The 15668-nt window shown below is 44.7% G+C and overlaps 1 protein-coding gene across 1 annotated transcript in view; it reads right to left on the bottom strand.

Annotated features, from left to right (window-relative positions):
- Nucleotides 1-15668, bottom strand: part of CREB3L3 (cAMP responsive element binding protein 3 like 3) — a 180816-nt gene that overhangs the window by 52690 nt on the left and 112458 nt on the right. Inside the window, exons 7-9 of the mRNA XM_069649389.1 lie at nucleotides 12717-12785; nucleotides 8694-8778; nucleotides 5059-5155 (exon numbers count right to left, since the gene is read on the bottom strand). Coding sequence (XP_069505490.1) covers nucleotides 5059-5155; nucleotides 8694-8778; nucleotides 12717-12785 — 251 coding nt within the window. The remainder of the gene's footprint in view (nucleotides 1-5058; nucleotides 5156-8693; nucleotides 8779-12716; nucleotides 12786-15668) is intronic.

Below are 15668 nucleotides of genomic sequence, written 5' to 3' on the forward strand. Positions count from 1 at the left end.
ACTGCAGTCTTTCTTGGATATCTACTGGAGACTAGTGAATGCACAGCCTGGCTCTTTGAATTCACTTATTTGTAATGCTGGCCGGGACAAGGCGGACTTCATGCAGAGCAGTGCCTTACACTTTATTAATAACATTGCCACTAAATGGTTGTCCTTGGTGCCTGCTGTTTCCTTAAGCTGGTCACTTCCAGGGTTCAAAACTGGTACGCAAGCTTCAGTTTATGTTTCTTATCATGAGCAGTATATCGCAGACCTTGCTACGAAGTCCAATAGCGGCTTATTCACTCTTGCGGGAACACTTTCCGAGTTACATCAGAAAATGTGTTGGCAACACATTGGTCTGGGATTACCACAAACTTAAAACCAACTATGTTAAGACCTTGGAAGTCACGGCTGCTTGGAACAACCTCCCAAGGTTGTCTCGCTTGTGCTGTCTATGTGGCTCTGATCAAATTGAGACCGTTAGGCATATTTATTACGAAGCTCTGGAAACCCTTAGGTCTACAGGCCTTCTTGCATCTGGTTTTGGGCGCACATTTATTTGTGGGGCCCTATGGGATTTGATAATGTGAGGGAACAATGAATCTTACATTATATTTTTTACATTTATTTTGATTTATATTCTGAGGGATTTGTAGTTGAACTGATGCCTAGTAGGCAGGGTGTGTCCTACTGCTTTGATTGGGTGGGTTATTTCTGGGATTCCCCCTTAATGGAATGCATTTTTTATTATGTTTATTTATACATTTATTGATTGAGTTAAAAAGCTTTCATTTGTGCTGATGTATGACACGGGTTTAATAAAAAAAAACAAAGAAAGCAACTGAAAACGTGGCTATTAAATTCACTGTGATTAGCATAAAAATGGGTGCCTCCCACAATGTCACTGCGGACCCAAGTCAGTCAAGTGACAGTACAGATCCTGGAACCAACAATAAAACAACCAAACTGTACTAATCACTAACCATCCCTGCTCTTTCCTGCCCTCCAGAATACCCCACGCATACCTCACACAAACTAACATGCCAGCCCTACCTCACACAAAACACACATCAGCCATAAGCTCAAACTGCCCCAAACAACCCAGACACTGAAGGTTACCTCCCCCAGACACAATAACCTCTGAGCGCACAATTCAATTACACTCAGAAAGCCGACACGCATAGCAGCCAGATTCTCCTGGTTTTACAAACACCAACAGAAGAGCACAACCTCAATCTCATCCCTCTTGCCTCACCAACCTACCCAATCCACTTTCTGACAGAGCCAGTTGAGCGCCTGGAGGCCATGGAAATGGTAACAGTGCACAGTATAAATCAACTTAACATAACCACACTATTGACACAGAACTATCTGTGCAATCCTCAACTAGGCTAAAGAAAGGGCACAAAACAAAACTCAAGGTAAAAACAACACATGAAGATGTTACCGATAAAGTAATACTAGGCCTTGTCAGGGGCAAATACCAAAAAACCCTATCTCTGCAAAAAGGTACATCGAGAAATGTATGAAGTTTTAAATTATATCTTCAAATATTAGTACCCCCCAGTTCAGATGAAAAGAGTGCAGAACATCAGCAAAAACACGTATTTGTGATAAAAGGAATATTGTCATGGAGAACTGATTCCAGGCTGCATAAAAGGGGACACTCTCCCTATCCCTCCTCCTTCAAAAAGGGACAGGTATTTGGGAGTCATAGCGTAGGAACATCTTAGGGGTTCTTCATATGTTATGTTTATAAGCTTTAGCGCTATGCCAGTCACCACTAGACTGGATTTAGGGCACCATGGCTTGTGGGCATATTGGCAGATTTGGACCAGGCACTCCCAATCCTGCCCGCCACGATAGGACATACTATAATATTACTTTAACCGCACTTCTGGCAATGCGGGTGTGCGTTAATGCGGATATACCGGCAGTCCTCAACACGGTTGCTGCGCATCCAGTGCCTTCGTACTAGCACACGTGGACTGATAGCTGCACTGTTATAGGCCTAAAATGTAGCAAAACCATTCTTGCCTAGGATGGAATGTGGCTTTATTTCTCATATAGTGCCACATGCCCAGAGGCCTCAGAGCCCACACTTAGGTCCACACCCTACACAGGTCCAGTTAAAGAGTTAACCACACAACAAAGACACATGTCACAATCGAATGGTGTAGTCAGAAATGCAAATACACGAACGTTAACAAAAAGCAGCCCCTCCCAGCCGGCTTGTGGCATGGGACACCCCTAGTGCACACTTGCAATGGTGAGTTCACACAGATTGACCCTACCAAAGGGACAGCCTCCTACTGACCTACTAAACCACGTGCTACTCTCACACTCCCCTCTGGCTCTTTGTACTATGCCCACGCCTAATGTAACAGTGTGCAAACCCTAACTTGCACGTCTTTCAATCAGTAAAATGTATTTACTAGGTATATAGTCATTAATTCATTACTTTCTTTTCAAATTACAGAGCTTTCTGATTTGTTGTGATCATACCACTCTGTGATTTGACAAATAGAGCTTACTAGTTAGCAATATACCTAGTAAAAAAGCTTTTTAACGCTTAAAACATCGGCAAGTTAGGGTTTGCACACTTTTACACTTTTATATTAATCAAAGATATAGTAAAAAGACGTTGGTTCCCTGTGGTGAAAGGAAGTCTTTTTATTATAGGTGTGCTTAATGTAATAGTGTGCAGAGTCTAACATGCACATATTTTTAAATCTATGTAATGTGTTTGATATTATTTAAGTACATTTTGTTTATTTATTGCGTGTTCTGAGATGGTGAAATCATCATCTAAAATGAGAAGTCATTTGAAAAAGTGTTATGAAATAATGCGCACATACCTAATAAATCAATATTAATGATTATAAACGTTTGCAAGTTAGGGATAGCACACTAAAACATCAAGCATAGACATAGTAGAAACACTTTAATTCAATGTGGTGAATGCAAGTAATTTTACTATGTCTATAGTAATGCAATAGTGTGTGGACCCTAATCTGAGCACATATCATGTATTAAATAGTAATTTACAGGTAGGCAAACCATATTTCAGAACTATGTATGGATTTACAGTATATTCTGAAATTATAACATCTCAAAACACGCTATAAATTGGCAAAGCTTAATTCCCATAAACCAACCAAATACCTTTTAATGCTAAAAATGTGTGCAGATTAGAGTTTGCACACTATTAGATACATAGTAAAAAGACTTTGGTTCGCTGTGATGATGGCCATCTTATTACTATAGCCTCATCACAAGTTGGTCGGAGCGGTAAAATGCGGCAGTAACGCTATTACCACTACATTTGCTGTTCTGCCAACTCAAAATGTTCTGCCTATTTTTGGCATTATGAGCGCAGTGCTAATTACGCCTGCACTAATAGCACGAAGAAAACCTCGTTGGGGCCAAAGGACCCAATGGAATGGGGATTTACCTCCCCACTGCAACTCGGGATCCGGCGCAAATTGAACTGGACCGAGTTGCAGTAACGCTAATAGTGTTGGCCAGTATCAAAGCACAATTAGTGCCAGGATACTGCCCAACCCCTGATGAGGCCCTATTTCGCTTAATATAATAGTGTGCGACACCTCATGCACATTGCTTGCTATACGTGCATGTACCACACAACTGTACCATTGAATCTAATGGCTGGGAGACGTTCCACATCTGTGGGATTAAAATAACGTAAGGCTCAAAATGTTTGCTGCAGGCAACTAAAAACCGATAACAGGGTTGTTACCACAGACTAACCAGTGAGAGACTTATATAAAATGAAAGACTTGCTACTAAATGCTCACTAATAAACCCCAACCAACAATTAAGGACTTAAATTAGAGACCAATGGAAACCTCCGTGTTGCAAACAGAGCAGAGACATGTGACCGCCGACCATCAATCAGTGAGAAACGTGCCACAACGGAGACTTACCAGCAAATACAGGAGTGCTTTTCCTTCTACAAGTCAACTACACATTTGAAAGCACTGCTCAGTCTGTAAATTACTCATATAAATAATCCAAAGAGGAACTTGTCTGAGCATTGGGGAACCAAGTTTGACAGGGTGCAGGCTCTGTTCGGGACCACGTACTTCCACAGAGGATCACTGAGAAACTTGCCACCACTGATCAACCACTGAAAAGCTTACCTTTACAGATCAAACAAAGAGATTACTCAACAAGTGCACACATAAACACACACACACAACCAATGAGAAACATAACTCGCCAGACCGACTAAAGAGAGACGTGCTACCATAGATCAAGTAGAGTAGGGATCTGCAACCTTTGGCTGTTCACATCTTTGGGACTACAACTCCCATTAGCTATATCCAGCACAGCCAATGGTGATGGAACATAGGATTGTAGTGCAAAGAATCTGTAGAGCCAAAGGTTGCAGATCCCTGAACGAGTGAAAGACTTAACCTTGCAAACGGCCAGAGACGGAAGTGTCATTGAAATGCCAACGAATAGGATACTGACCTGTACCGAGCAAATATTTATACACCTCTAGAAATTATGTGGACTTGCCATCAAGGCCCAATCAGTCATAGACTTGCCTCTACTAACAGTCAAAGAATGACTTACCACCAAGTCTCTCTTCGGTTTTTCTGTGGGGTCAAGTCCCTCACTGGCGAGTCTCTGGAGGCAATTCTCTTAATTTACCTCTATATATCAACCAGCAGGACTTGCCAAAGCAGGCCCAGCAGTGAAACACCAGCTCCTAAAGACCAAACAAAAATGGCTGACCACCAAATAGTGATCAGTTAGATAGAATCGCAAGGGAGAAACGTCCATATGCATTCCAATCAAAGTGAGACCTTCCAATGCAGACAGACCACGAAGAAATATACCTATACAGGAAAGAAGGGGTTATTGTAACTGAAGAACAACCAACAGGAGATTCCCATTTACACACCAAAAAACGAATAGACCCATCTATACACACCTTTCAGTCACACAATCACATCTACTAGCCAACCAGTTGTTCATTGGTCATTGCTGCAAAATGACCAATGAACAACTACAGTATGTGCAGGGAACTAACAAGGATAAACCTACCTCTCACGGGCGCAAAGTCATCATCTCCAACAGCTTTACTCTTAGCAAAAGGACTGATGGTTGGGAATATGATCAAAGCGAAAGAGAGAAGCAAAACCTGCAACAAAAAATCAATACATTAGGGGTAGGAGTAGGGACGAGGGAGGCACCACATTGAATAAGTCAGTACATGGCAAACATGAGATGACAGAGGAACAGGGAGAGAGAGTGTGAAGGAAGTGACGACACAGCAAGAGCAAGAGACAGAGGGTATGGACAACTGAAAGAGCAAGGAGGGGCCCCAAGAAAAGGACAACAATGACAATGAGATTGAGGGAAGTCCAAAGGAGGAGAAAGACAAGAGACCATACTAGGATTCGTTTGGGCACTATGAGATAGGACGATTTAGAGAGAACTCATGAATGTAAACAAAAACAAGAGCATATACTGTTAGTGTTATTAAGAGTAAAGTAGGGTGGTAACAGTAAAAATATAAGGTATTTTACATGCCAGTTCCTTTTAGAAGGCCACCTAATTATCATTTGGAATTGCATGGGCTAATTACCACATGGGGTACATAGAATGTACATAGAATGTATTGCAAGGGGTAGGTATGAGTTGTTTTCTTCATTCATTATTAATTATTTCCTATGTACCCCATGCAGTAAAAGCTCATTTGAAATCCAGATTTTAATTAAGGGATATTTTAAAAATAGGAGGTATTCAAAATGCCTCATGTTTTACCGTCATCACCAAACGCTATGAGCAATCAAAAAGAGGGTGACTGAGAGGCAAGGTGTAAGGTAGATTCTGATACATTGGCAAGTGTCTGTCAGGAGTGAGAGAGACTAAGTTATACACTCAATTAAATATAATTCTATAAAAGGGAGGGGTCTAGCTAGTTCTACTCGAGACACTAACCAAGCTCCCCCATAACCCAGGACTACATCACCAAGCACCCACAGGCAAAAGATAGTTCCTAGCTTCCATGGTGGACATTTGGTAACAGTACCTGACAGAAAAGCCTGTCGCTGCGGAATGGGCGATGGGTGAGAAACGGTTACCAGAAGAAATACAAGGTCAAGAAGTATTCACTTTGAGAAGAAGAAATCGCTCTTTAATTTACTCTGAGAAACAAACACGGCATCATTTTGAAGAAAAAGGTAAAGAGGCAGGACTTTCTAGCTCTGATTTTCTACCAAGCACAGGGACGGTGAAGTGAGAGACAAGTTCTCTCTTTGTTCAGCTCAGGAAGTTCGTAGCTTTGTTTGGTAGGAGGGAAAGTTGAGCCTTCAGTATGGGCAGTCTTTTTATTTCGGTTTTAAGGACCGCGGTCCTCTGGCAAAGGGCTGCAAGTCCGTTTCCAGTAGTTTCTAGACCCCAGCTGGCAAAACGGTTCAGTGTGGAAACTACAGAAGTGTAGCTCCTCCTATGGCTGTGGGTTAAAAGCTGATCCGAAAGGCTCAGAATATAGGATGCACCCAAGGATATGGTGCCAATGTTTCTTCAGGGATTTAGGACAGCAATATTGAAAAAGCCAGGTCCGAGCTTATCAGGTCGAGGGATACTGCTTAGTGCTGTCACGGGGGTGTTTAGAGCTTCAGCTGGGCAACGTGGAGCAGACACAAAGGCTCCCCTTCCAAGAGACACGCTGGAGGAATTCTGTAGGTAGGCCACCCAATACCCTTCTCAAAGCAGGAGGACACTAAGTGGTAATGAGGGGACCGGGCTCCTGACGCCACAGCACTGTCTCAGATATGATAGCTCAGGGGCAACGTGCTCACCTTGGAAGCAAGACGACACAGAGCAACACAGGTTTGATCCCCGGGTCCGCGCTTAGAAACCTCTGGGTATTAAGTGCGTTGTAATTAACCTATCATATCGTATCATATCATGGAGGACAACAGACACGCAGATACAGCAATGACAGCCAGCAGCCCCAGGGCAGACTGGCCCACTCATGGAACTGGCGCTGGCTGTTCCAACCCAAGAATGAGGATGCACAACCAAGCTGGCTCCAACATGAAATTCAAAGCGCTGACCTTGGGCGAGGACCATATATGGGAGAGGAGGCTTCCATGGTTTACACTCTAATGCACCAATCACACAAAGGTGCATCAAGCATGCAGTGCCTCCAGATATGGATGGAGTGAATGCATTCCTGAATGCAATAGGGGCTGGGAAAGGTTTTTAGGAAAACGCTCTTTCCTGCCGTGTAATCTAAGGGTGGTTTCCCAGGAGCATCTTGGACTTGGGGAGGAAGCAATGCATGATGGACTGCAAGAGACTGTTGGGGAGATGTGTGCTCTCCGAAAAGTCTAAAGGTTTTTGAGTAATACCTTGGCCTCTCCACCCAGCACAGCCCACCTGCAAAAAAGCAGCTTCTCCTTTTCAATCTGCATTGTTTCCAGGCATTCCACTTCTGCACACTAGCGTTCCCTTTATTTAATTGTATTGGTGTTTTGTAAGGTGAACTCATGCACACAAGTCATTTCAACTTGTATCTGGAAACAAAGGGAAAGGGGGGGAGGGTGAAAGCCAAAACTGGCCCAGCAGGTGAAAGCTTCTGAGGCAGTGCAGCTGATCCATGGTTGCTGACACTGCAGGACCACACATTCCCAGTAAAAAGATCAGACACTACATCACCTGTATAGGAAGAATGCACAGGGGTGCAACCCTTCAAAAATGTTAGCACAGTAGTGATGATGTCACTTCACAGGACCTGACGGCAAGCCAAGAATGGTCAGGTCCAAGTGCTCAGTTCAGAGGGAAGGGCAGGGTCCCAGTGTATTCAGTGAGCTACCCTTAAATACTGTGAGGTCAGGAAGCTGGCACAAGATACAGATTATGAGAAAGGAACGGGGCAGACTAGCAGGGAATGGGTAAAGGGGCGTGGCTGCATGGAGAAGGAGGCGGGGGTAGAGGGGTGCGTAGGTTGTTCCTAAAAGCACATCACCTTAGAGGCTACATGCAAAGGCTGTGTTCAGCAGGTGGCACTTCACTGCTCAACTCAATCTGAAGCGATGCTCTTCTAGTCCCTATGCTTTGCTTAGTTGTTATTTTTCCTAGTGGAAGTCCAAGTACTGTTTACATTGTGATTCTGTTACTTTGTCACATATAGCAATAAAGAAGGGTACAACCATTAGGTTCCTATCAACTAAAGTGAACGGCAACCAGGCTGAGTGGATCTACTGCTCAAGGAGATGACACACTGGGGATAACTCTAAACATGCGTGGGAGGGAGCGATAAAGGGGAGAGATCGAGACAGAGTGAGTGTTAGAAGTTCAGAGAAAGAGAGAGAGAGAGAGAGAGAGAGAGAGAGAGAGAGAGAGAGAGAGAAAAGGGAAATCTAAGATGATAGGAGGTCACAAACTGGAAAGTCCTACAGAGAAGAGGATGAGAGGAACTGATAACTACATGTGGAGTAACAGTGACAGAACCCAGAAAAAAGAAAGGATATGGGGTGAGAAAATCTTTTGGAGAAGAAGCATTTGACTAATAGACAGAAGGGTGAGAATGATTTGGAATAGACACATGAGGTAGAGAGGAGGTAAACAAAATGAGATACTAGAAAGGAGGAGAGTGATAGAGGGAACACTGAGCCTGAAACGCAAGGAAGATACCTTCAGATGCTTGGAAAAGCTTGGACACTCACCGCAATGCAGGTGCCTGTCTGTGCCACTTTGTTGGTGGACTGGCTTATGATAGCCTGAAGCTTCCTCAGCTGCTCCAGTAGAGACCTGTATGGAAATTATGAAGTTCTGGTTACACTGGAGTATGAGGGTACTTGTAACACAGTCCTCATGGCTGAATAAAGGGCTAGAGGGATGCTTCAGAGTGGGTATGGTATTAAGGGTTGAGGGATCACAAAGTGAAAGAGCTGTAAGTAGGCTTCTGGGGGAGACTGCTGCAAAATGTCTCAGGTGGATGGGCCTCTACGTGTGGTATTCCCACAAACGCTCCTAAGGATAGATGTAGAAGGGGGGTTCTGAGAGACAGGGCTGCAAAAGGTTTCAGACGTGTAGGCCCTCCAAGAGATAAAGCCATGAAAGTGCCTCAGAGAAACAGGACTATAACGGGTCCACTCTGTGAAAGAGCTAGAAGAGAGATAGGACAATGGAAAGGCTTCAGAAACGTAGCACTACCAGAAGGACTCAAAGGGGTATCACTTATAAAGGAGCTTATAGGATAAGAGCTACTAGAAGGACTCACACATTTAGAGCAACTGGAACGACTCGTAGGGGAAGAGCTTCTAAAAGGATTCACAGAGGTACAGGTACTAGAGAGGAAGCACTACTAAAATAACTCAGATGTTTAAAGCTACTAAAAGGACTCAGATGGTTAAAGCAACTAGAAAGACACAGTGGGGTAGAGCTTCTAAAAGGACTCAGAGAGGTAGAGCCCCTAGAAAGACTCAGCAAATTGGCACTATTAAATAACTCTGATGCTTAAGGCTACTAAAAGGACTCAGAGAGTTAAAGCTACTAGAAGGACTCGGAGGGTTAGAGCAACTAGAAGGACTCAGATGGTTAAAGCAACCACAAAGACCCAGTGGGGTAGAGCTACTAGAAGGACTCAGAGGGAAAAACTTCTAGAAGGATTCAGCGAGCTACAGCTACTATAAAGACACAGAGAGATAGCACTACTAAAATAACTCTAGCGGTTAAAAGCTGCTAAAAGGACTCAGGGGGTTAGAGCGACAAGAAAGACTCAGAAAGGTAAAGCTACAAGAAGGACCCAAAAGTGTAGAGCCTCTGGAAGGACTCTGAGAGGTAGCGCTACTAGAAGGACTCAGATGGGTAGCACTACTAGAAGGGCCCAGAGCAGTAGAGCTACCCAAAGGGCTCCGACGGGGTGGTGCTACTAGAAGGACTCAGAGGAGTACAGCCACTAGGAGGACTCAGAAAGGTAGAGCCACTAGAACGTCTCAGAAGGGTAAAACTACTAAAATATCTGCAGAGGGTTAAAGCTACTACATGGACTCAGAAGGGTACAGCCACCAAAATGACTCACACAGGTAAAGCTACTAGAAGGCCTCAGAGAGGTGGCACTACTAGAAGGACTCCAAAGGATACAATTACTACAAGGGCTTAGAGGAGTAGCACTATGAGAAGGACTCAGAGTGGTCGAGCTACTAGACGGACTCAGAGGGGTCACTTTAAAGTGGAGCGTAAGTGCAAGGGAAGAGATGACCTTATCTATGTGTCCTGATGTTCCTCTGCCCATTCTACATGCACGTCTCAAAGTCAAAAGGAATGGACGTCATTGGGGAGTAGCCAGGGGTAGCAGCCTCTAGTCCCCGTACCTCTGGCATTGCTATTGTGACTCCTAGGTCAGAGTCTGTGGAGACAGTGCTAGGGAGAGAACACACACACAATGACAGTAACTGTAGTGCTTTTTCTACATGTAAATATGTGTTCTAAAGCCCAAATGCAGAACACAGGATGCACACGGCCACGGGGTGCTGCAAGGGGGCGGGACTTGGGATAAAACAATTCCCAAGGTGGCTCTTCACCGTTGCACTGCAGATATTGGGCCCGAATGCCCTAAGGTTTACACTGGAAAGTTGTGTATGTAGAGACTACACATATATGTTTACTTTCACTTTACAAAACAGATATCAGTGTATGTTCATATATTTATGCGTTCAGTCTTATTGAGAAGGTAAATATGATTTTCGTGTTGCATGGCCTCTTATTGGGGTCTTTGCTTATGCCAGACAGAGTTGAGTGAAAAATCACAGAGGGATAACATTGCTTTTTAATAACATAAAGAACTGTGTCACACCGGCATTTATGACATAAATAAAGCATGATCTGCATTATTTATCAAGTGGACATCATGCCTGCGCTCGTGGCATTTTAAGGCAGCACCCTACTATACACATAATGTTGGTACATCCGCGATGTAAAGGGCCAGCAGGATGAATGCCACGTGATACCACTACAGGCGATGTCACTGTGTGGAAATCGATATAATATTGTGACCCCAATCGCATTGTTTAAATGTATGTTGGCCTACGCCAAGCTGTCTAAAGAATACCATGTACATAGGTTCCGCGGCAAGGTCTTGACCTTAATGTATTGTGTAAGCCGCCATCTTGGATCTAGCCGCCATTTTAGGTACTCTTGCAGTGTGGAAGTCACCCTGAATCACAAAATGGAGGCCGAATGACATTTCGAGTAAGACTCCGGCCATAGTGACCTCCGCACACGTGAATAAATAATATGTCCGCAGGCCACTTGTTAGGGTCACGAACTAAGACCTTGTCCTCTCTTTAACCTGTGTGTAAATATGTAACTGTATCAGCGGAACTGAACAAATTATGTAAATTGTGTGTTCGACCTGGCTACGAACCCTAGCCACAATTCCAAGAATGGTTAACATGCGAGAGGGCTGGCCAATGCAGGACAAAACGTATAAAAACCCAAGCATCCCGATGATCGGTCTCTCCCACTTTCAGTGCGAACCTTACGTTGAAGGTTCGCGTGTTAGTCAGAGGGCCGAATAGCTATCCGTATGTCAATTGACTTTGGTAACTTTGTAACTTTGAAATAAAGCGCTTTGTATGTCCTTTGTAACCTGTGTTGGTGTGTTTCCTTTTGGGCTTCCCGGCCTCATATCAATTTCTCTGTTTCCACAACCGGCTTCAACAGTCTCGCGATGTCCCTTCCTGTGATGTCACCAGGCACACAATGCCACGTCGACTATCCCTGGTATTCTGGTGAGTTGACGTCCTTGCAAACATGTCCGTTTCCTCCCTGATGCATACACATACCACACCAAGAACATACGTCTCGTGTGTCATCTATTGCTATCATAAATCATTGCTCTTCAATGCTTCACGCTCCCCATCCACCTCCATGGCAGCTAAGACACTCCAATCCCGCTCCACCCTTTAGACTCACCTATCTCACGCCTCGTGCCACAGACCGAGGCTGTCCATCGGACCCTGACTTAACACACTCAGTATTCCAAGGCCCGTTCATAAACCAGAGTTTTGTGCCCAGCCTAAATATGCTTGTCCAGTCCCTATTCTCACATTTCCAACTACTGCTCTACAACAAGGGTCTACAAGTGCAGCCCTCAAGAGCCCGGTGCACTCAATGCTTTCAGAATATAAGCACAAAATGCATGAGAACGCAGCAAATCTAAATAGAAATTATTTACATGGTCAGTGGTTATCCCGAAAACTTAGTGCGATTCAGAATATTGGCGACTGGACTTGGAGACCTCATACTCTACAATCACGGTATGACTCTTCTCACCCTTGATTCTATACCCTCAAATGAACATGGTGTTTGTAAACTGTACCCCCACTCCACTCTACAAATCAGGACTCGACAAACTCAGCCTTTATGTTGAACCCTTAGACCATAGTTAATCGTACCGGGATAGGTGCAGGTTGGCCGGGCCCTGCCAAGACATGGGATGCGTGGTCAAGCAGCAACCTGCAAATATCCATACCATACCATGTCATTTCAGCCTACACGTGGATATCCCATTTGCTTTATGCAGACACATTGCTGGTCATAACAAGACACAATACCAATGCTGCCATCAATATCTCTGCGGCTAAGGCCCCTCCCACAACCCTACCTCTTCTGTTGACTGCTGAGTCTTTCTGCCTCTGATATTGACCAAACCTCAAGTCATCATATTGCAGGATCTCACTTACGTGTTCTGTTTCTCCAAATGCAACACCTTCCTGTGCAGTTCATGGTTCTGGGATGTGCAGGCTGACATCCTGAAAAAGGATAAGGCAGAAATCATTCTCAAAAAACCATCAACATCATTTTGAGCTTTTTATATTTCTCTAACATGTCAACTCATCTTAATAATTTTAAATAATTACTTGCAAGAAAGTTTAAATAAATCATAATTTGGATTCAGAGCTCAATTAGCTATAGCTAGTAAGGAATTAGCAAGAATTTCTGATTGAGGTGATATATGTTTGATCCTGAATAAATTAACATTTAATAAAAGAAAAAAACTATTTGAGCAAATCAAAGTGAAGGAAAGTAGTGTGCATGAGATTGTAATTGTAATTGTTTATTTATCAAGCGCTTATACACAGGTGAAGTGCTTCAAAGCGCTTCAATCGGGAAGGGAACCGGGAAATACTAAGTTATTTGGAGGCCTTGACATTTCCGAATGATCTTGCAAAAATTACTAGCATACTTAGCCTGACGGCCTTACTACAAGTGCTGGTGTAAGAAAAAAGGAAGGAGCGAAGGGGGAGAAGAACGTACAGTCCTTAAACTACCATACTCGGCCAACAACGTTTCAAATAGTGCAAGTGCATGACAGGTGGTATGGCGATAAGGGGGGGAGGGGAGAAGGACATGCAGAAACAAAAAAGACTACCGTACTAAGCCTGGCGGACCAGGCCAAGTACATTCTAGGAACTTAAGTGCCAGTCATGGAGTGAAAGGGAGGCGGGAGGGTGGAACAAGTAGGCCCAGTCCAAGGCCCTGAGTTAAGTGTAGAGAGGTCACCATTCTAAAGGAATAAGTGTGTTTCTTCATTTTAAAAAGCCCTTGCTGTGGAGAGGATCTTTCGTTTCTGCTTACTTACTTAACCCTGCATTGCGAGCTGACAAGGGGCTCTTGCAGGAGAGTGAAGGCTGTCTGTTGGAGGCGGGCTCTCCACTCGGCACGTGACCCATCACGTGACTTGCCCCAGTGCTAAAGTGCACTGCCAGCCGCCCGAGCGGCGTGTGTTTCTTCATTTTAAAAAGCCCTTGCTGTGGAGAGGATCTTTCGTTTCTGCTTACTTACTTAACCCTGCATTGCGAGCTGACAAGGGGCTCTTGCAGGAGAGTGAAGGATGTCTGTTGGAGGCGGGCTCTCCACTCGGCACGTGACCCATCACGTGACTTGCCCCAGTGCTAAAGTGCACTGCCAGCCGCCCGAGCGGCGTGTGTTTCTTCATTTTGAAAAGCCCTTGCTGTGGAGAGGTTCTTTCGTTTCTGCTTACTTACTTAACCCTGCATTGCGAGCTGACAAGGGGCTCTTGCAGGAGAGTGAAGGCTGTCTGTTGGAGGCGGGCTCTCCACTCGGCACGTGACCCATCACGTGACTTGCCCCAGTGCTAAAGTGCACTGCCAGCCGCCCGAGCGGCGTGTGTTTCTTCATTTTAAAAAGCCCTTGCTGTGGAGAGGATCTTTCGTTTCTGCTTACTTACTTAACCCTGCATTGCGAGCTGACAAGGGGCTCTTGCAGGAGAGTGAAGGCTGTCTGTTGGAGGCGGGCTCTCCACTCGGCACGTGACCCATCACGTGACTTGCCCCAGTGCTAAAGTGCACTGCCAGCCGCCCGAGCGGCGTGTGTTTCTTCATTTTAAAAAGCCCTTGCTGTGGAGAGGATCTTTCGTTTCTGCTTACTTACTTAACCCTGCATTGCGAGCTGACAAGGGGCTCTTGCAGGAGAGTGAAGGCTGTCTGTTGGAGGCGGGCTCTCCACTCGGCACGTGACCCATCACGTGACTTGCCCCAGTGCTAAAGTGCACTGCCAGCCGCCCGAGCGGCGTGTGTTTCTTCATTTTAAAAAGCCCTTGCTGTGGAGAGGATCTTTCGTTTCTGCTTACTTACTTAACCCTGCATTGCGAGCTGACAAGGGGCTCTTGCAGGAGAGTGAAGGCTGTCTGTTGGAGGCGGGCTCTCCACTCGGCACGTGACCCATCACGTGACTTGCCCCAGTGCTAAAGTGCACTGCCAGCCACCCTTGCGGCGTTAAGCCCGGCGGGGTAAAGGCCGCTAGCTGTGCTGTTGTGCGGCTGTTGGGTGCTGAGGTGCTCTGGTAAGTGCCACACCACTCGGAGGATTTTAATATCTACCAAAAGTGAATAGTCGTCTTTTCTTGTCAGTTTTATCGCATTTTCAATCAAATTTATAGTATTTATTGACCAGCTCTTCTATTATGCAGTCACGACTGCCCTCAATAACAATGGGATTGCCCCCAAAATCACAATTGGTACGCAATTCATGTTCACGAAATTCTATAGCATTAACTGTACAACAACCAGCATTGTCTTTGTGCTCAACGCCAATAGCAAGCAGAACGCGCAAGGGTCGCAAAGCTGCGCCTCTCGGACCTCCTTTGCAGGATATTCGACAATTTTGCAAAGGATCTGCGAAGTGGCCAGTTTTAAACCTTCCAAAATTGTCTTCTATTGTTCACATGGTTCATGAGCAATCCTTTGTTGAAATGAATGTGCGTCCTGTTTTGCGTAATGATATCCAAGATGTACCAATAGCCGTTAAACCAGTAACACCCTTTTTGCCTGGGTCAGTGCAACATGTTTCCCTTTCTGATAGCATATTATTACACAATATACCTTCCTCTGCCCCTACTCAACCAGTAGGGGCTCAAATTCCTATTGCTATGGCAAAAAATGTTACCGCAAATCTAAATTTGAGTGATGCTGATCTTTCTTCCCAATTACTCCATGTGGATGTTTCTCATCGTCTCTCTGAATCTCCTAGTATGTTTTCAAATTGTGAGTCGAACTGCTCCGCCATTGATGCTTCTTATCTTGCTCCTACCCCTCGACAATGTCCACAATCCCCAATTTTAGCATGTAAGGTGGACCCAGAAATGACAAACAAAAGCTTGGTCAACTTAACATT

Source organism: Ambystoma mexicanum, chromosome 1p, assembly GCF_040938575.1.
Source record: "Ambystoma mexicanum isolate Mex_15411 chromosome 1p, UKY_AmexF1_1, whole genome shotgun sequence".
NCBI classification, from domain to species: domain Eukaryota; kingdom Metazoa; phylum Chordata; class Amphibia; order Caudata; family Ambystomatidae; genus Ambystoma; species Ambystoma mexicanum.